Below are 22,383 nucleotides of genomic sequence, written 5' to 3' on the forward strand. Positions count from 1 at the left end.
TATATATAGTTATTGTCAGCAGCAGCATCATCATTATCATCATACACACGCAGGTCATATGTTTGGAGTAAGACTATTTGCCTGATGTTTCAGTTTGTTTTAGTCATTATATCTAACTAGATGTTTTTTTATTCCTTTTTTAATAACTATACAAATCTGTCCCAATATGTACTTCCTACTCAATGAACATATGCACATCTTCTTGCAGTCAAAAGCTACGTGTCTCTTTTTTACCTCACGAAGGTGATACCACCGTTTTGTCATATACACTATCATCACCGTCGTCATTACTACTACTATTATTAGCCCCATTAATTATAATAATTGACACTTCTATTGCCCTTGCCAGGTGGCGGCATCCTGGATCGGTTAAAGACCTTCAGCCAACTCAAGTCTGGATAGCATAATCCTTTATAAGGACGCTATAAGTATTCGGATTGATACTTGAATTTTTCATCTGTGTTCTTCTTTGAATTAACCCGACCCTTTCAGTAAGAGCTATGGAGATTCCCGTCACTGTTCGATGCTTGACGCATATTTTATGCTCGCTTAATAATGATCGTACGAGACTGAACTAATTGCGCTACGTCGTTGCTAAAATAAAGCGAAGACTCTCGCAACCCGCAATCACGATCTATTATCATCACCAATTCCCGCCTCACTCTGAATGCAGTCCCTAGTTAGTCTTAAATTTGCTTCATGTTTTTGTTAAGATTGCTCGCATCGAAGGAGATGATGATTTACGTTAGGAAAAGCGTAACAGAGTAGTAGGTTTTGTCCCCGCCTCGTTTTCAGGGCTTTTCCCATTTGGGATTCGAAAAATGGGCAACGAACTATATGGAACTAAACACTAGCTACTTCAATATTTTACTCTGCGACGGTTTTTGTTAATATTGCTGTTATCGGTGTTTCAGTTAGTGTGTGCCCCAACCAAGCTTCCGATATAATATCATTACTCTAGTTGTGCATGCGTTCTCGTTTTGTAAACGATGCCACTAATCTAAACACTATTCAGTATTAAACAAACAGAAACTATTTTCTACTAAAAATATTTTTTTTTTTTTTCAAAATAAAAACCAGACAACATATCACTGTCAAAAATGACATAACAATCCTAGTGTTTTTAGTGACTAATATACACAAAAGAGGCTGACCAATCGTTGCGCACCCAACATATGAACGATTATCTATAAACCACAAACGGACGGAAAGTGTTTTCAAAATGCGAAAAAAAAAAAAATTCTAATAATAAGCGTAAAGTGTAAATGCTACATATTCATAAGAGTCATATAAAATCTACATATGATTCGATCTACGTTTGCCATCAGGCGTTCCCGCTGTTAGCATGCTATTGCTACCGCTGGAACTTACACAGAATGCTTTCTAAAACTCATGACTCCAATAAATTAAAGTTCTAAGTACACAGAACGTAATACCAACTATTTACAGTTTAAAGTGCCTGTTTTGATGAAAGTTAGTCATCAAGCAACTTCCGCCGGCCTCCCGCACGTTGACATATACACATGATTTCAATTCTACTATTATTTATGGCTTAATCAGATCTTAGCAACAGAGGCGATAGGCTAAAAACGACGGAACTACGCCAATTTAAGCGAACTGACGCCTGAGTGTACAGCCACCAGCCATGATTATCTAACGCCGAAATGGATTTGGCCACCCTTTAGACCACATTGATAAGTTATCGGTAAAATATTACTACCAGAACGGTGAAAGAAACTATCCTAAGCAATGCAATTCCTTTATGCAAACAAGACTTATGAATCATCAAAGGCTTGTACGATACGAACTCGCGAAGGCTATATTGATTGCTTTGTTAGGCAGAACTAATAAGCTCATTTGATAAAAGAGAAAAGTTCTCTATACGCAATCCTTTCTTTTACGTCAATGTAAAAGGTGCTGAAGCCAGATTTGATCGTTTACTACTCGTTTCGTCTGTACAATCGATTATCTAAACGAATAGGTTCTTAATAAAGAAAAACCTAAACCTTTCCTACTGATTAGCGTCTCAATTCACTAGAACAAGACAGACTGCACACGCGTACAATTTTTTCCTAAAGTGCCAAATAAGGATAAACTTATATTCCCACCGTCGACGAACTTCATGCTAACATCCATTTCCGGTTTGAGTTCTTCTTCTTCTTATTATTATTATTATTATTATTTAGTTTTTCTTTCCTCGTAATGCTTTTGCTTGAACACGTCAAAAAGCTTTTAATTTCATTCATCTTCAGCGTGTCACTGTTTAGCATCAGTTACCTCTATAAGCGCACATATATATGTATATATATGAGAGTTCTTTATAATACACATGCAACATGTATTTATATTCCTTCAGGCCACGTCCTCAATCTACACAATTTGGACATTCGTAGAACCGATGCAGGTGCATTACTTGGTATAGTCGCAACTGCTATAGACACCCAACAAACGGCTCTGATGTGATTCGTTTACTAAAAAAACCCCTCTTGTTGAACACACGCTAGTCTTCTATAAACGCAAAGTTCGTTCTCACATCGCCCTACGACTGCGGGGTCATGAACGTGGACGCACACCTGCTTATAGCGGCATAATATCGAATTGTAGTTATTGTATTAAATTAGCATCGATAGCACGTTGTTTTTGTTGTAGACGCCTTATTGCGTCACGTGCTGAGCTCAGCTAGAAGAGGCACGGCAAGGTCTGCGTCGTTTATGTTTCGGTGCTCCGCTAATCTTCTCGATAGCACTCAACTACCGACGGGCTCAGGCTGCAGGCGTTGGTCTGTTGATGATAATGATGATTTATAATATTGTGGCTTTATCCCAGTTCAGTCGCTTATCGACCAACTATCACAGCTCGCATACCTTGCTTACCCCCAAAAGTGCCTATCACTCGCTTTACGTTTTCTTCACTTACGTCTTCTCCTTCTTCTCTCCCTTTTTTTCTCCTCGTGTTGTTGTTATTGTTGTTATCATCGTCGCCGCCGCCGCCGCCGTTGTCGCCGTCGTCGTTATCTTCATGCGGCTGCTAATCATCCTTCCGGCCGCCCATTAGTCTTTCCTTTTGGCACCCGTCGTCATCGTGAAATACCTCACTGAGCAGAATCTCAATAATCGCTTTTTGCCTCACTCCACTTGTCTGTCCAGACTACCTCCAGAAAGTTTATATAAATTAAAAGAGGTGACGATTTTAATAGGTTTATCCACACACAGTACGACCGTGGTACTTGTTGCGCCGGATCAAAGTTGCTTGTGAGTTCTTCTAGAGTTTTTTGTTCCGTTCGTAGTTTATTTTATAGTGATTGCGGCGTTGACGGCAGCAACAGCAACATAGTTCTCCAGCCCTGCCCTCGTGTTTCCGTGCCTAGTAGAATATATATGATCTTATCTTTTGGCGCAAAAGTTTGCTTGAAATAATAACGTAGCGAAAAGTTAAAAGGATCAAGTACTTTAAATACGGCTGACAAAAACAATTTCTTCACTAGTAGGGGAACAGCATCAGATCAAGACCCTAAAAATTTACATAAAGGCCAAATAAAACTCCCGATGCTAGCTCATAATTTGCACTACAATTTTCCTTCCATAACAGTTAAACTGCCTCTTTTATAAAATCTGATATTTGGGACATTTATCCGATAAACACACAATACGAGCATATAATTGCATTGAAATAAAAATTACTGGAATACAAGTGATCGGATATGTTAAGTTGGCAACTTGTACTCAGTCCTCTTCAATCATAGGACAATTTTAGCCTTAGCAGGTGAATATGTTTCAATCCCCTTCACGACCCCATTGAATATGGAAAAACCTTTTGACCGTGGCAACGTGTCAATGAATCTGATGCACGGGTGTGCATGGACACCTGTTCGCACCCATATGCACATGGGAAAGACGAGTCGTGTGACTACAATAAAATAGTAACACATCTGCAGATGGATGCTACGGCTTTGTTATACACAATAGGTATCTTCCTTTCTAAGATAGGCCTGCTTTGGTAAAGTCTTTAATTATGGCAAGGGCTTCACAAATTTCTGAAAAAAATTAGTTGCTACCTTATTGTTAATAGTGAAGAGATGTGGTATAAGGGCACTTATTATGAAGTAGGATCTTCATTGATGATACTGGTCAATGCAGTGCTTCTTTTCCAGAGGAAAGTGCTGTTGCTGTGGCCATCTTAAAACTGATTACTCTCCGCTTCTCGCTTAACTGCCTGATTCATAGGCAGGTGCCTACGTTGGTATTGGGCTTCCAACAGTCACCCTTGTGGTGTCCTTGTAACTCACTGTCTCGTATGGAGTTCTGTTGACCTTTCCCACCCAGCTGACTTAAGGACACCAATGCCGAAGCAATGGCAATACCTGATAGCAAAGAAACAATCCACGCGACATTGTCAAAGGCAAACAAAAAAGAAAAATGAGTATTTAAATAACAAAGTAAATTAAAAAAGAGAGCGAGATTAAAATATTAGAAAGCCTAATTTCCTCTCGGCTTTTGGAAGCCCTACTAACCAGATTGGCCCGAGGGAACTGCAGAAGTGTTATCTTGCCGGGGCAATCGAACGATGAGCGAAATGACAGCTGCCTTTCCAGCGCTACATGGCTCGAGAGCAACGGGCGTGGGACGTCCACCTGGCTGATGTAACTGCGGTGGCAATGCGTACGGAGGCGGGCACAATTCAACGGTTACCCCCGCAAAAGGCCTGCTAGCCATCTGTTCCATCTCAACAAACAGTTGCTGAAATCGTAAAGGCAAATAACAACAACAGTGTTATTCAATGAGTTGTTAAATAACACCACATGTTGTCTAAGTACCGTTAGTATAATGTTATCAAAAAATAAGACGATACACAATTATGTGTTTTACAGTGCAGCACCTCCTAATTAAGAATGATTTTTACCAATTATTATCATAGATTCTCCACACAACCCGTAATGCAATACACTGCCAGATGCCCTAGGGCATCGCAGGTGGCAACTGAGCAGCAAAATGTTTTATACCTTTATGTATTGCACACATACAGAGGTCTTGACACAAATACAGTATCAATAAAGATCCTCACAATGATAGTAACATTAAGTAATAGTCATTACTCATGTTTAGTCAAACGTTACGAAAAATACACACACACACACACGAAGCACAATGGAATGGCACTAGAACTACTATATAATATTGTATTGTTTTATTTGCCATATACAACGTCCATTATCTGTAACTAAGGTGTAAAGAACGTCGTGAAGCCCTTCCTACTTACTTGGCGCCTTCTGTAGAGATCATACTTTTGTTTGATTTTCCACAACACGGCGGCGATGATTAACAGCGACAGGAAGCAGCTGTAGAAAACACAGGCGTGACTTTATACATATGACTACATACGCATATATATAGGAAAAGAAAACCCACGTGTGGCCACATACAGCTAGTTATCTTTAAAGCTAATTTGCTATAGTTCCGTTACGCACCAGCTACGTACATATGTTGACCTAAGCGCGCAGGTCAGAGGCCAAACATGCCGTAGGATGCAACCTACAGGTAAACAATACACAATTCACGAGAACGAAACTCTAGACATCATTAAACCTATTGTATTTGCAGCGTTGCTATATTCGACATGATTTTTTGACAACGCTACTACACTTGCTGCAAGCGACCTGATTATGAGGCTGATTGCCTCTTCCGATGGCCACCCTGCTTGAAAAACATCTTAACCGGTGGTTGGTGCTTGTCTCGGTTTGCTTCAAAAACAGCACACGACACACGAAAGGCGATTCGGGTGACTATATCTAGCAGCAGCAGTAGGGGTACTAAGAGCTAGCCAGCCAATTTAAACGGTGAGTTGGTTAAGTGTTACCCCCCTGTTGACATCCGCTCGTCCACATTCTCTTGGCCTTGCGCAATCACCGGCATCTGCACTGATGTCCATGAATTACCGAGCCCTCGAGCCTTCGGAGGGAAGACAGCTATGCACAAGCCACAATAAACACAAAGCATCTGTTTGCGATACCTACGCTAGAACTTGGATTTCTCAACACTCCGAGATGAGTTGTGAAATAATGGCGCGCTGGCAGCCTTGCCAATACAGATACCACCAGACTATCGACTTGTCAATGCTTAAACACGAGGGCCACAAGTTCCAATCGACGTGCTTTCTAAAAACAAAAAAATCTACCTCAAAAAAGAAACTTTTTACCTTATTATGAACGGTTTTTGTCTTAGCCATTATCATCACCGTGGTTGTTTCAGAACACATTGCTTATTAATTGTATTGAAGAGATGATAGTTTCAAAGTAACGTTGAATAAAGTTAATCCTAGGCACCTTACTGGTATCACATGACTGTATCCACTGTCTCGCTATTGTTGCTAGCCTCGCGCTCAAAATTCAAAGTCCTTGCCTTTATTTTTAATTCATCTCAAACCAATCAGCATTTTTATATATATGAATTAATTTTTCTGAGTAGTAAGTGGAGATAAAGGAATACTATATCCCAGGAATCCGAGTGTTTTATGTTCTTACTATCTCATCAAACAGAAAAAACCAACAGAACTGCCGACAAAAAAGAAAATGCTCCCTGCAGGCGTATTTAGACTTCACCGCGTTGCTAGTATACATTTGCTAAGATACGAACGTCTTATGTCCTTCACGTTCATGATTAGCTGTTTTGCCACTTTTTTCACAGTTATAAAGGACCCGTGGTAGCAAGATTGCAACTTTTTGCACAAGCTCGCATCTTCCTTTCGACTCCTATGAACATTTTCTAACTGTCCTCAAACTTTTACCCTGCGGACCTGCCTTGCTCAAATCATATATTCATTTCCAGCTGCCGATTTCAAAATCGGCGGTGCGCATCTCGGTTTCCTGCGTTTCCACATCCGGGAATCATAATTCAAGATTTTAGGGATAGTGTCTTAAAATTCCCCGTATCTAAAATAGGTGAAATCGTTTGCCAAGTCATTGCTTTCCGCCTAACCGCGCTCAACACCACCCGGAGGTTCAGATCAGCTTTCGTTTGATATTTGGGATACAACCGTAAGCGGACGAGCCGTGTGAGCGCCTTGAAGCAGCCACAGTAACACGGCTGTCGAAACCGTTACTTCGGCATACTTAAATTAGCTTGCATAAAAATTAGCTTGGACTACCATATACCTCTTGCAACTTTTTTGAGAGATCTTTCATATCTCTCAAAAAAGTTGCAAGAGGTATATGGTAGTCCAAGCTAATTTTTCAGGAAGCACTTCTCCTTGACAAAGCTAGAGAACTTTTCTCCCTATCGTCCTCTATGCGTGTAACTTGGTAATCCGGGGGCCACCTTTTGCAGAAACATCTTGTTGAAAGTTTTACGCTTTGGATCTTTAATCACACTCAGCTATGTGGCCTCGCGCATGACAGCCAAAAACCATGGCCTGGCTAACTAGAGAAACAAATCACAGGTTAATTTTAAGAAATATGCTGTGGTCAGCTTTATGTGTACGCGCTGAATTCGACTTGTAGGACCTTTTATCGGGCGTGGCCTAGTATAAACGCGGTCGATTGGGCGAAAGAATGAGCTGAGGTATAATCTTGGTTATATTCTATGTAGGATGAGTGACAACAGTCTTCAGGACGACAGCGGCGTTTTTATCGCATGCGTTTTTTATTGCTTTCTTTTGCAGGATCTGACTTTTGCAGGCTCGCGGCAGGCGCTTTCACGCAAAGCGGGCTACGCACCAGTCCCCAACCGGTATTGAACGGAGCTGTTCATTAATCGTAACCGGTCCTTAAGGCTCGATCCGCTCTACTCTTGGCAAATGCTATGGGCAACAAAGGTGCAGCTGGCTTACTCTATCTAGTGCTCAATATTCTAAACTGCTCTTGGCCATTTTTACTTAGAAAAAAATGATATTATTATTATAGTACATATATAGTAAGACGTGTCGGCTATACAGGCCAAAATTTACTTAACGCATCGGCTTTCATGAATAATTAATGTCACGGGGAAGCAAAATTATACCAATGCATTATTCGAAGAATTTTTTTATTATGTGACCTAAATGACCACCTATAAAAAATAATATATTAAAAATAATTAATAATAATAAAAGAAAAGGATATCAAATAAAGGCACCTATGTCATTGGACCATCAGGTCCTACAAAACGGAGTTATGTGGGCCAGGAAATGACGCTATATAGGCTACTAATGATATCGTGCGAAGAAATCACTCACTTGAAGCAACTTGAGAAAAAGACGATTCTCTTCTTAATAAAAAAAAAAAAAAAAAAACTGATTATAGCTAGAAAATACGACGCTATATAATAATCCACTGCCAACTGAGGCAAATAAGAGAATATGATTTTTCTACCATAGGCCCAACCAGAACTCTGCTGTACAATATGAAGCTGGGTTTTTAATCACTTGGTACATCGACAAATAAGCTTTTGTCCAAGAAATAAGCAGGAACAGTAAAAATGTGGGCCAAATTTAAAACCAACTTTACCACATTAAAGCTTGCACATATATCGTGCTTACACATAAATATCCATGCTAGATACTGATCTACGCTTACGATCAGGATATAGTTTGTTTGAGCGATATGTTATGCTAACAAAGTCGCCAGGGTTTCTTTTGAAAAGCAACCGCATCAACATGTGACACGTGATCGATAATAACAGTAACTGGTAGCACAAATGCAATAGTTCAATGCTTTAATTCAACAGTGTAATATATACAGATACGCGTATACCTATCAAGTTGAGCCTATATACTTGAAGGTTGTGTAGTTTCTCGATAGAATAAGTAACTACGGCATACGGTGTCATAAATGCCACAAACGCAGTCCCCCATATAGCGTCATTTCACGCTGGCTCATGTAACTCCCTGGATGGGCATCAAATATAGTTACTTGATAAAGCTAACATACTTTCAGTTTGCCTTTGAAATGCAGCTTTGGCGCCAGCGAGACTGTGTAAGAAAAATGACCTGGTGATCTGTTTGTTTACCGTTCGACGAAAATTCTATGAACCGTCAGAAAAGTAGTTAGCCTTTTGACAGCGAAAAGTTCTCATAACGTAAGTTGCTCTACATCTCTAACTAAGCGGAGCAGCTTATATAGCTCTGGTCCCGTATAGCCCCATCCTCTTCTCTACATGTACATTTGAAAAAACCATGTGCGTTAAGGCTTAGCTGTGACTACTGACCGTAGCGACAGTCTTAAGGGTATCCTCGGTGCAACAATGGGATTTTCAACATTACCTAGAGAAGGTTATGAAGAACTGCAGAAGATCGAGTGCGCGGTGCTGTGAGAAAGCGACCTGCAGAATGGCGGGCGTGCTCAGATTGAACACATGCACATAGAGAGTAGCGTTTCGAGTGCCGAACTTGAATTCCTCGTGTGACAATGGCATTTTGAATGAGCCACATTGACGGGTCGGCGACACCTGGAGAAGGCCTCCCCGAGGCTCGCCGCTGGGCTCGGGGCTACCGAAGCTGATCGAGATATTGACCAGGGCTGGTGTGGAACACGATATTTGGAACTCTACATCATGTCCAACCTGTAACAATAAAGTATTCCATCAGTACAGTAACATTAGCTTTCTGATATACGATTACATGGTCATGGTGCCCGTTATTTATGAAGTGCATCTAAATAAAAACAGACAAAGGCATCGTATCGGCCTGTGTCGATAAGGACATCTCTCAGATAACTATCCTTCAGTTTAAGATTTTCAATTTGTGCTTTAGACGCCTTACCAGCCTTTTCGGTAAGATTCTATTCACACGCATTGAACAAGCTATTTCAGGCTAAAAGAGCGATTGACCCTGGTAGATCCTTTGCAAAAAAGCTAAATTTACATAATGACACTTCATTAGTTCATTATTTTCCCGCTCTATTTTATAGCGGTCGTTAAGATAGAACCACAGATGCGGAATCTGGTTGTAGCCAAGCTGAAAATATCCTTCGCGAAAAACTCGTCGAAAACAGACGTCGACTGACGATCGCATGATTTTTCTTTGGAAATAAATACAAAATAGATGGTTCATGCATAAAATGAATTTGCTAAATGGTGAAACTAGGACTTTCTGAAGTCTTTTGGCTTATGCGTCTTCGGAAACATTTTTTTTATTTTGTGATGTACATGTGGACTTGCCGTTCTGCTAAATCACGGGGCACGCATATACTCCAACATAACCGTTAAGATCCAAGTGCTACTAAATATGATTCGTATGCTGCTTATGCATTTTTGGTTATTTCATTATTTTTCTCGTACATATGGAGACTCCCTAGAAAATGCATGGAAAATTACAAAGGCGAAATGAACCAAGAGTGATATTCTACGAAGACCATGAAGATACGAACAAGACTGTATTATGCCTGTATTATGCCATAACACACACAGTTTTGTTCTGGGATTGAAAGATGCCGAATGTTATAGGCTCGCTAGAGTAAACAGCACGCCGAAATTTGTCCTGATATAAACGGAGCGCATTGTATATATTACCGAATGAATCTAGGTGGTTAGCGTTGAATCGTACATATTTATGCATCGAGTTCATTCGGTTGGTTAGTGAATATTGTCTTTTGAAACGAAAAATACTTACTCTTGGTGGCATATTCATAAAGTTAATTGCGGTAAACGGGTCGTCATGTGAAAGATTGAACGTGTACTGAAAGTCGATGCTGAGTTTGTAAAAGCACGTACCCCCATCGACTGGATTACCCCAATATTGATTTGTGTTATCACATGCCTCGCAATGCTTTCCTATAAGACCTTTCGTAGTGCAGTTGCACTTGCCTGCAACGACGAGCAAAAAATTGGTTGTCAGGAGTGACGAGAGAATCGAGCAAGCAATACAATAGATGCTTTAGAAGATACTAGACGATACCGTGGCAGCGTACTACTGTGACGGCTAAAGTTATATCGCGCCGAAAGATGATAGAAATGTTTGGTACCGGCTTGTTTATAGCTAATTCAATTACCTAACAAAATTAATGTTATCAAAGTAGCCGAACAACGCCCTCTTCTGTATATCGAAAGTGAATGCCCCTACCGGTCTCGTGGTGGCAGTCGAGGCCGTGTCCGTTACACATGCACGGTTGGCACGCTCCGCCATTGATAGGGCTACCGTAGTATCCTTTCTGGCAACGCTCGCAGTTGGGTCCGTGAGTGTTATTGGCACACGGTTGGACGCATTCGGTAGTGCCGGGCACGCACGTACTATGCCCATTACATTGGCACGCCGGACATGTGATAAAGTTCCACGAAGCTGGGGCAATGCACGTGGCCCCCATTTGTTCTGTACCGTTAGCGACCTGGGACACGTCGACTCCAGTCACGACTGGGCCATTGTTCGCACCTTCCATACAGCGGCCTTTTCCGGTATCACTTCCATCATCACACCATCCGCAACGTTCATGTTGCAAACAGTCCCTGCACGACCGGATCCGCGAGCAGTAAAGTCTGTCGCACCGTCCCGTCGACCACTCGGTGCACTGACCTAACGGGAACATGGCGGCATATGCATTTGTCTCGAGGCATCGAGCTAGATTGCTGCACCACATACAACCACTGCTCTGCCCCGCTGTGCATGTGGCACAGTCCCGCTTGTCCGAACAATGAGTATCGCACTCCGCGCGCAGGTCTTCACTGACTGCACGCTCTGTTTTATTTCCTTAGAAAACAAATTCAGCAAAATGACGACGATGACGACAACGAGGCAGATTAGCGAGGCAGCGTATTGTCCATAGGCAATAAATAGTACACACAGGAGACTGCTAAATAGTCGGCATATTACTAGACTGAAGCTTAACTAACTGTTACAACAATAAATATTGCAGCAGGAAAATAGTGGTGGTTTTTATAACTTACCATCGGAAAGCATAAATCCTATACATCCGTTGCTCTTCTTAAAGGCGCAACGTTCATCCGAATGACACGCTTGGCAATTGTGAAGTTTGTCGCATGCCAAACTCTCGCTCTCGAGGCATTGGCTTGCGTTCACTTTTACCACTGCTGCCGACAAATGTTTGGGGCACTTCTTGTGTGCACACGTCGAGTCACACCACACACAGTCGAAGCTGCCAAACAACCCAATGAATCCAAAAAGTATATGAAGTGAGAAGGAGTAAACATTACTGTGTAACACAGCTCTTAATGGTAAACTTCGGAACGCACAAATGAAATTAATGATAGAAGAAAATCATAGGTTTTTTTTCACTTGCCCTATTTGTGTTTACCTGTTGTGTAAGCAACTGCGGCAGTTGGTCTGTTTCTCGCACACCTGTGTCAAGTTTATGGGCAGACTCGAATGCTTCAATAGAGAACAGTTGGCACCCTTTTTCTGAGGGTATCCTCGAAGATTCGCTAGCGTGTGTTTGAGACAACCTTCACCAGTTGCAAAGATGCATTTGGTACCGTGGAGAAGCGAAAACGATAGGCACTCTTTGTCAAGCGCCTCACAGTGTGCCGGGCTCAACTTCAGAGTATCCGACAACATGCGACCGTTGAAACCGCCAAATATATACATTGAGCTGGAAGCAAGCCATCAAATACAAGAGATTATTATCATTTTGTAAAATAACAAGCTGACGCGTAACGCCAATCCAAATTTGAATATAATCATTAGTAAAATACAAAAAACAACATATTGACTTGGAACGACCTGCACAGAGATACATATACACACAGAATAAGACCAGCTTGAAATGAAGATCGGCAACACATACGAGCACGGCTAAGATAAGCTTTGATTCACTGTCCACTGGTCATTTTTGAAAAATCGCATACCCATTGTAGGTTACAGCGGAGTGCCCGAAACGGCGGAAGCCTTGAGTGACATTCGGACTCTCCTTGATCTTTACAGTTTGCCACAAATCACATTCTGGAATTATTAAACATTGATTAAAACATTAATTAAAAAACTGCTAGTTGAACTCAGATGAAGTTAATCTGTTCTGAAATACTATATGTTAGCATTAGAATGAAATGTTCAAATACTTACATTGTTGTCATTATTATTATTTTTGTCTAATTAACTAGTTAATATTCTCTTTGTGAAAGGCGGTCAGTAACTGTATTAATAGATTCACGCATTTTTCTAAGATGTCGACAGACGATATTGTCAATTTGGCTAACAAAATGAAAATTCAAGGGCATAATTTATAACTGGCCAAGAAACTTGTTGTTCAATGTTGTTTTTAAATTTCACATATTAGAAAGAAGTTTCGTACTACTACACACCTCTTGCAGTGTTGTAACGTATATTACACATTTAGGCATTTTTTTTTGTAAATTTAAGGCGAGTTCTTTTTTTTAATCGTATATACCCGAACTCCATAGTTCTAGCCGAAGCAACTTGCACTGACTGGCAAGTTATAATTACTCGAACCTTTATCGAAATACTGCCGTATCGCAAGAAAGCTTTTCGTAGCTGACTGTCGGCTGACTTTTCTGCAGCAAATTTTGGTAGCATTGCTTGAAAGACCCGTCGGGAGAGGAGGCTTGACACTATTTGAAAACTCGAACAAAATCAGGGGCTACTACATACGTTGCCCCGTTCCTTTACTGGGGAAAAGAAGCGTATCCGCGCCCAGATTCGAGCTTAGACTATCTCCACATTCCTCTAGTTAGTAGACGAACACCTTGCTCCTGGTCTACTAAAAAAGCATATACGACATTGGGCATGTCTTGTAGGCTAATCTATAGATACAATGTATGTAGAGAATGTTGGGGCCTAAATTGCAAGTCCTTGCAAAAATGTAAAATGGTTCGACGTTTCTTTTAGTTAACCATCGCATCGTAAAGTGACTGTCGTACCAGGCAAGCGAGTGTATCACATTTGTATTATTCGTACCAACGTCATAAGCTAAGGTGTCAGCGGCGAAGCAGCGGTCTCCCGATTGTTGACTGGTATCATTGTGAGTGTTCCCGCCAAAGATCAGCATCACTCCGTCGAGCAACGCAGCTGAATGCAAATAGCGGTGGATCCCTGAAGGGCGGAGAATTGACCATGAACGAGTAGATGGCCTATATGAATATAAATAATCCACAACAGATCCCGCATTGCCCTGTAAACAACAGTCAGACAGAAGAATCGTTAGCTAGATACAAACTCCTTTTAAAGAAGGAATCTAAAGGTTCCCTTATTCATATGCAGTTAACTCCTGAATGATTCCAGTTAAGTTTTTCCATGTAATACTGCACCCTGCCGGCAAGAGGAAGTTCCCCCCACAGAAGTTCTAGCTACAAAAAATCCTAACCGCTAAGCGAGTAGTGCTTTGAATACTACCTCATCTAGTTCAGCCATACCCAGTGTCTAGCGCACGATATCCAAGATCAAAATTTTTTTAGTCGCCCTTACTCCCCCCCCCCCCCCCACCGCCGACAATCTACTTGGTTTCTAGTCACTACGTGTCTTTAGAATAGCTCCTCAACCAAAAAAAAAAGCGAAGGATGCCCCACGGGTCTCAGACTAAAAGGACTTCAAAGGAATTAAACAGAAAGAAACACCAACGTGCATTTATGATTATCATATTTCGATGCGCCATGTACCGATTACTTTGAAAATCGGGAAGGGAACCATTACCCGTAGGGTAGTTCGCGAGAACTTTTAATTTTATAAAAATTTAAGAGACGTTTTCTGGGGCTGCTGAAACAAAAGTATCTGTGTGCTGTCGTTTGCTACTTAGTTCTCTTGGGCACGAAGCTGCCGGCCATCTTCAGCTCTACTCCACACGAGGATCCAAAGATCAATCACAAAATTAACAGCTGCATATGTTAGCAATGAAGGATGTTGCGATCGTAAGTAGAGTGAAAGCACTGTGTGAAGGTGCATGAAGTTGCGTAGGTATACTCCTTTGAGAAAAACGGAACTATTGGAAAGGAACTACACTTGTGTATGCTAAGAATTGCGAAGAACAAAGGACAATCTGGCGTGCTCACGACAGTTACTTTATCGAGAATTCTCTTTCCGACCATTTGAGTTTCTTTTAAAGCCAGAAGTTCTGGCTATCAAACAGTCAGGCCTTTAACCTTTTTATAGGGCTTAATTGGAGTGACACTAACAAGTCCCTACATGCTGACGCCGAGTCACTCACTGGAGCTTCGAAAAATCCGTTCGCAGGAAGGGGAATTTAGTAAAAATTTGAAATGAGATTTCGACTGGTAACTAATAAAGTATCCACGCAAACGCAGTTCCGCAGAGTAAAACAATCACTAAAAATACATTGTCATTTGTTATCAATACAATATATATGAGAAATTATTTGGTTCTTCCATCACATTTTTCAAGTATATTGCTTGCTCGCACAGTACGCAGGCATTACTTTTTAATTCGAAAGAAACTACAAGTAGCACGACTAGACTGACCCTGATATTATTATAGGGCACAGCATTCGCAATCGAACACACTTTGTTTCTCCTAGCGGACAAATTATGCGTTTATCGATTATTCGTGGTACAAGAACAGAGCCACTTTTAGATCTTGCGGGTTTATAAAAATGGCTCATAGCTGTGAAAAATTGTATCTCGACCTTCGAATTTAAGCTATTATTCGATTTCCTCCCGTTGAATGAACTCCACCAAGATGGATATTTTTTTTCTCGAAATCAACGGTTTCCGTTATTGTCAATCCTCATGCAGCTTCATAAAAAGCTATTTGTGATACACCTACGTTCTTTATACGGAAATTTACTGCACGTTCGCCGATTGGACTTTCGACGCCTTCGAAACTTTTTCGCTGTTTGAACTCCTGCATGTGTAGAACTTTTAGTTTGCTCTCTTTTCAACATTTACTTCCGTTGGAATAACTGTGTACAGCGTACATGAGCGACACATTAACAGGTTCATGCCCCCAATGTCGCTCGACGCACGGTTACTCTTGAAGGCTTACTTGCTTCAATGGCAAATCGAAACAGGCATAACATGAAAATCGCAGTGAGAGCTCTAAACTCGGAATTTATGCCGTAATGGTGGAGGATCATGGTAATATTGAATAAGCATGGCCATATGGCACCTTTAGCACTGGTTTTCATTTAACGGCAGTCTATTCTATGAAAAGTTCCGAAAAAAAATTAGAATATAGATGCTTCGTCTTTATATAAGAAATATCCCTAATATTAACATAATAACATAGTATCTAATAAAATTTATCATCTTTGACATGCCTTATCCACGGGTTAAGTATAAATGAGAAATTTTTTACGACGACGCCGTCGCCAAGAGTAGGTGACCAATCGGAATGTGTCGCAATGAGGGAGCAAGGCCTAATTTTGTTGCTAATGAATTGACACGAGAATTTACATTTGGTGGTAGCGACTAAACCGCTAGACCTAAGGGTCCACCCGTTATCCGTCTATTCTATTCATGCTCTACTGCAGGAGCCACCTTATACAATCTAATACATGTATATAATACAGGTTTGGCATCCTTGTTGCGACACTTTCGACCGGCTACCTGTCCCTGGCTGCAGTACGTCGCTGCCACAGTCCAACGGTCATGGAGAACTTGCACTTCCATACACCGTCATGGTACATCTTTGGCGCCTTCCTTTCCCGAAGTCGTGGGGATCCCGGTATGGCAACTTCCGCCGACAATCGCTATTCCGATTTCCCGCCAGTGCTTCGCAGCCGAGTCCCTTCCATTCCTTAGCACAATGCCGACAACCCTGCAAACTGGAACTTAATGTAACCACCAGTATGAGCGGTGGTCTTGAGGGTGGCAATTTAGCCCGTGGCTTTTACAATCAGTAAAAATGGGCTGGATGGACAGCTGCTGACCGGTCTCGAGGTAATGATATTCGGTAGCTTAAGGACAAATTTAGTCGAGTGTGGGCTTCATTTTCGCCATTAAATTGTGGAGAATTAAGCCGATAGCCGAAGACAGTAAACTCAACCGGTTTGCACTCACAGGTTTATAGAAGACTGGAGTATTCACCAGCCATATGTCGTCTGCTAGCGGCACGTTATTCTGTTTGGAAGTCCGTCGGAGTCAAATACATATACATGGTTAACGAAACGGGTGGGCCTAAAGGGAATTCGTACCGTTGAGTGGTATCCTCCAAAAATTAAAACCTGTTGACTTCTTTCGTCATAGACGGCGCTCTGACCGAATCCGCCCTTGACTACAGCGCCTCTCGTCTGCACCAATTCCCATTTCACACTGCCAATACGGTACTCCTAAAGTCAAAATGCGGAACAAAAAGAAACTTAATATAATTTTTTTTACAATTTAGTTTATTGCCTTCAACGATTGACCTTACGGGTTGCCTCGTTCGTTAGGATATCATCATGTAAACTCCTCGAAGAGAGAGTGTGCATGCTTAGATGCTTATTGGGCAACGTACCTGCACCATATTTAAATAGCCCAATATGGGATGATGCCCAAAGAAGACTAGCATACTTTGGTTCACCATAACAGCAGCATGGCCCACGGCGGGCACAGGTGGACAAAGTGGTGTAGGCAGGTGGCAATCTACCCGCGCTTCTTTGTGCGACACCTGCGCCCATTCAAGGCGCGCTGGATCGAAACGCCACAAGGCGTTTGTCACGTTGTTCGAATCAAATGTGTGCGCTCCACCGTAGAGGTACATTGAATTCTTATACGATACCAATGAGTGGCCGTACGTATTTGGAGGAATATTTGTCCCGCGCTGCTGTACGACACTCCACTGACTCGATCCGAACTCATACCTAAGTGATCAACAAAAACAAAGGCGAGGTTCAGTAATAAAGCAACAAAAAGGCGTTACAAAAATCATGGCCTTTATCTTTCCATAGATGGTTTTACTGTAAAACTGCATCCGCCGCCATCAACCACTTATCGACTTTTAAAATAAAATGTGAACCCTACTAATTGACTAAGTTGTTAGCAAGAGAGAGTGCTTTAGCGACTATACAGAGAACGTCGACTCACCTGGCGACTTCAAGATGGCGGCGTTGCGTAAAGGCCGAGCTGAAAAACTTTCCTCCAAATACCCACATGGAATGATTAAATACGACGGCTTGATGCATAGCTCTGCCCTGAAGAAGTACGCCACTGCCGCTGCCAGCGATACGCATCAGGGTCGCTGTTGACGAGCGACCTGTCTCTTTGGTAACAACCGGAATGTTGCATGTATCACCTATATCAAATAATTTTTTTATTAGCAGAGTTGTATTGAAAGCTAATGTGTCGAGTTTTACGCCCGGTATTTGATTAGACGGCCCGCCCGTTATCGGCTCGAAATGAAATGTGTCTAGCCCATCACGGACCTTTAGAATAAACAGACCAACACTTCATCCATCAGACTTATGTTGTTTAATAAAGCGGTTACAGAATCAAAACCTAAATGCAAGAAAAAATAATCTGTGCTGCTTCTACTGCCGTTTACCTGTAAAGCCATGTTTGCATTTGCAGGTTGCGCTTTGATCATCGCAAGTGCCCTGCCCGCTGCAGTCATCTGGACATCTGGGAGTAAGTATCAAGATATATGGAATTTGTTAGAACAGCTTTCAGTCCTGTATGCTTCTATTTATATGAGCGGCAATGATCGTGAATTATACACACCTATCCACAGAGTATGAGATGTTGAACCCGCTCATGTTGTACACCGCATCCGAATAGAAATGAATGAACGCCTTTCCTGCGAATTGTAAATTGTTTTCACAAGAAGTACTATGCTTTTACTATCGATACAAGAAATTTCATTTGATTCGCAAACAAAGGTAAAAGTGACATACTTTATTTAAAAGGCTAAAGAAACCCTTTTTAAACTCTATCAAACACAAGAGGAAATCCAGTTCTGTTTCTATAGTTTTTTTTCGCGTCATGAATACAGATCTTTGATCTAGGTACCCGTACTAAAAAACTTTCTGCTATCCTATCGTAAGCCGCCGAGCGGTTCACTTAGATGATTTAACTTCATCATATCGAAGGATATTTCAGTTCATAATAAATGGGCATTTTTTAAACTGATTTAGCAAAAAGATAGTGTAAATTAGATATGGCGAAAGCCGTTTAAAAAAGAGCTTGTTTTTGCTTAATTTCAATCGACCGTTCCCTCTGCTTCTGTTTTATGAGTTTTTTTTTTCTGAAGGAGTGCTCAGAAGTTCGCTAAATATAAATTTTAACACACTACTCATTGTGACCTTAACGTGAAGCCAACCTCTGCGTATATAGACGTATAATATAACGCAGTGTAACCTGTTCGCAGGTAGCGTATGGCATGCAGATCATTCCTAATAACATGGTCCTAACTCCATCTTATGTCAACTATACACAGAGCACTACGTTGCGGAAAAACACTCTGCATATATGGCTGTTGCGCAACCTAATGTAAATTAAAGTATTCTATGCCCATCGAAGTTTTGATCCATATACAATGTACTCGATTGTCAATCAGTAGCTGCAATAGAAACCGCTTACACCACGACAATGTGGTTATTATAGGAATGGTCAAGGGACACTATCGAGAAGCAACTACGTTGGCGCTGCCGCACCGATTGTTCAGGTGACTATTTTTAAGCCTTTTATTGAATTTTCCCAGACTGGTTTTTTATCATTATATATATGATGTGTGTGTAATATTTAGTTATTAGGAAATATTTGTAATCTAGAAAACGCGGCTATTATGACTTGTGTGGTGCTTCAACAGTATTCGCAAAGGACCTGTTTTCGAATTTCTCTTTCTTTGAGGGCTGTTCGTGCTGTGTACATTAACAGTATGTCCATTCGATTGTCGCTTATGTGTCCTAGTGTTTGTTAATGAAGCTGATTTTTTTCAAACAACTAATAGTGGCCTGACACTGGCAATAATTCCATAATCATTTATTGTAGTTGTTAAACTATTGTTTAACTAAAATTGTATGGATAAACAAGGACCTGCAAACAGAAGGCGTCATTTAATGTAAGGCTTTCTTGTCCTCTGAATCAACTTAATGGGATTTGTCGATTCCGAGAAGCGCTAGTCCTTGCCAAAACGCATCCCCAATAGAATAATTGGATCTGATTGTTCAGAGTGCGATTGCACAGATCTCTACATCTGTGACTGTTTGTGCATTATCTGATGTCATACAAAAAACCGAAACAATACAATTTATATAGCAAGTGTTTGAATCATAATTTCGGCTAGCAGTTCTTGTGTCCTATACTAAAGTGATCTAGCCGTATAAAAGCATGCGCACTTTATTAAAGCGCATGTACTAGAATTTATAAGGCCGCCATTTTTCTATCATGTCCTGAAACACAACTGGCAGTGAAAGACACAGCACTAATCTAGGAATTACTAAGCTGCCTAAATTTGTTTTAAGGCAAGGGTCGCCTCAGATCGAAGGGCATGAACTGCGAAAAAATCGATTCATCGCTACCCCTCGACGTAAAATGGCATCATAATGAAGACCATGCATGATCTAAAGCGTAGAGTGTGACTTTAATCAGATCCAGCTAGCAAAAAAATAGCGAAAGCCTTAATTCACTTAAACGCTAACACCACGATTTGGAGTCTTAAACGTTAACATAAGGTCCTGTATTTGATTTTAGTTTAATGCAAAATAAATTAATGCTTATTGATGAATTTTACCCTTTCAGTGTTAGAGAGAAATTACGAGCTCTTTATCTTAGTGTTGTGCCCATGAACCTGTAACATATAATAACAAATTCTTTTTAAAAAATCATTTTTAAAATTTTTTTAGAAGAATCCTTGCAACTAGTTACCAGATTCCCAAGAGTGCGAGCTTGTAAAGTAGGGAAATCGATAGCAGATAACTGATCGGGCACTATCCTACACACAGAGAGAATGTACTTTTCGCGAGTATAAAATAAAGATCTATTCGATTCGCTTCATCTAATAGTGGGTATAACGTACCCGAATTTGCGACAAGATCGGAGACCGTCTCCCCGGCGAGTTCAGGCACGAGCGCCCCTGAGTATGCAGCGATCATCTGGCCAAACATCGAGTCGCCATCGAATACATACAGATGATCCCAGCCGCACTCCGTCTCGAAACGATTCAGTCGAAGCCTGATCGTGCGGTTGCGCTGAACGAAGTTAGTAGCAACACTGCTGCCATTACCGTTTTGACGACTGATCGCCGATTTGGAACCTGCCGGTCCATTGTTCCCTGTCCGGACAAGGCTATTTTCCAAAGCGTTAGCATCGGCCCCGGGATCATAGCGGGTGGCGTGATCTCCGGTGACGTCGATAAGCCAGGTGCATTTCATGTCCGTTGTGTAGTTGCCTACGCCGGACGTGATAAAACCCGACGTCGCGTTCAACCTGATTAGCAACGACAAATGAAAATTTGTTAATCAATAGCACAAGCTGACGTTACCGTTAAAAAGCAACAAAAAACTACGGATAAACTGTATCACATGTCACAGGGCAACACAAATGCGTATTAGACAGTAACAATTTGCTAGATGTTAGGAAATACAACGTTTTTTTTTTTTTTTTATTTCACAGAAGACATTAGATAAATTGTCGCGCCGTTATTTACTGTATCCGGCGGTGCAATTTCGGATGGAATAACTGGCATACCACATTGAACGCCGTTCACCTTCACACCCAAATACTTCACAAATAACTTACGTCTGCTCATTCTTTTTCGCATGTCAACATCTTGATGTACATTTTTATTTTTCAAATCCTTGGATTCAGCATCGTGACTTAAAGAGCTCCATAAAGTTTTTATTTACACATTTTGATATAAAAAGTACATCGCTGGGCATAGAACTGCCATTTTAAGTTAAAGCTGTATGTTGTTTTGGGGATAAAATTCTGGTTATACCGGCTATAATAAAATAGCGTATTTATCTTAGGTTGTTGTTGCCGCTGTCGCTATTGTTACTACTTGAACTTGAAATCAAATATAAGATAATACTAAGTTCTGGAGCAACGGCTGAAACAAAAAAAACTGTTGGCATACTATCTAGTGCACAAGGCCGTGTATCTTCTGATATCACTTTTATAGCGGCAGATTTTCCTGTAGATGCAATATATATACAAACTTTTGTATTATTTTGGGATAGATAGTAATAGAGTTTAGCTTGCACTGGCCCACACCGAACCAGGATGAACTGCAGATCGCGAAGGAGTACAGATCTACTAGGTCAGACGCATGTGAGAGGGCAGAAATCCTGACAAGTCTACAAAAAATTACTACCAGTAAGTTATTCCTTTCCTGATTTTTCTCCAGAATGTTTTTAGAGGAAAAGTTGTTGTACGCGTACACGCAGTCCATCTTTTTATAGCCACACAGGACATACACAGGCCGGTGTCTGCGCAATCGGCTAGTGGCTTCCATGCTTAAACTATAGGACGAAAAATGGTCCAAAGTAATACATAACTTCAAGCCAAATCTTCAAGACTTATTATACACTATGTTGAAAGAGAAGATGATCAAATGTAGAACTACTTCACAGCTTGCAGCTAC

The 22,383-nt window shown here is 41.1% G+C and overlaps 1 protein-coding gene across 6 annotated transcripts in view; it reads right to left on the reverse strand.

Annotated features, from left to right (window-relative positions):
- Nucleotides 1-1,033: 1,033 nt before the first annotated feature.
- dsd (attractin-like protein dsd) overlaps nucleotides 1,034-22,383 on the reverse strand; it is a 33,710-nt gene continuing 12,360 nt past the window's right edge. For 5 of the 6 annotated variants that reach the window (XM_086989230.1, XM_086989234.1, XM_086989235.1 and 2 more), the window contains exons 2-18: nucleotides 20,818-21,227; nucleotides 18,522-18,597; nucleotides 18,346-18,422; nucleotides 17,889-18,096; nucleotides 17,320-17,665; nucleotides 17,018-17,152; nucleotides 13,831-14,044; nucleotides 12,765-12,858; nucleotides 12,215-12,508; nucleotides 11,847-12,055; nucleotides 11,029-11,649; nucleotides 10,579-10,772; nucleotides 9,232-9,530; nucleotides 5,257-5,335; nucleotides 4,511-4,736; nucleotides 4,055-4,360; nucleotides 1,034-3,363 (exon numbers count right to left, since the gene is read on the reverse strand). In XM_086989230.1, the coding sequence (XP_086845356.1) occupies nucleotides 4,218-4,360; nucleotides 4,511-4,736; nucleotides 5,257-5,335; nucleotides 9,232-9,530; nucleotides 10,579-10,772; nucleotides 11,029-11,649; nucleotides 11,847-12,055; nucleotides 12,215-12,508; nucleotides 12,765-12,858; nucleotides 13,831-14,044; nucleotides 17,018-17,152; nucleotides 17,320-17,665; nucleotides 17,889-18,096; nucleotides 18,346-18,422; nucleotides 18,522-18,597; nucleotides 20,818-21,227 (3,625 nt within the window). In that variant the 3' untranslated portion in view covers nucleotides 1,034-3,363; nucleotides 4,055-4,217. Of the gene's footprint in view, nucleotides 3,364-4,054; nucleotides 4,361-4,510; nucleotides 4,737-5,256; nucleotides 5,336-9,231; nucleotides 9,531-10,578; nucleotides 10,773-11,028; nucleotides 11,650-11,846; nucleotides 12,056-12,214; nucleotides 12,509-12,764; nucleotides 12,859-13,830; nucleotides 14,045-17,017; nucleotides 17,153-17,319; nucleotides 17,666-17,888; nucleotides 18,097-18,345; nucleotides 18,423-18,521; nucleotides 18,598-20,817; nucleotides 21,228-22,113; nucleotides 22,377-22,383 lie in introns of those variants that run through there. The other variant, XM_086989231.1, reaches the window with a different exon arrangement.

The sequence above is a fragment of the Varroa destructor genome, unplaced genomic scaffold (genome assembly GCF_002443255.2).
Source record: "Varroa destructor unplaced genomic scaffold, Vdes_3.0 BEIS01000005.1, whole genome shotgun sequence".
NCBI lineage: Eukaryota > Metazoa > Arthropoda > Arachnida > Mesostigmata > Varroidae > Varroa > Varroa destructor.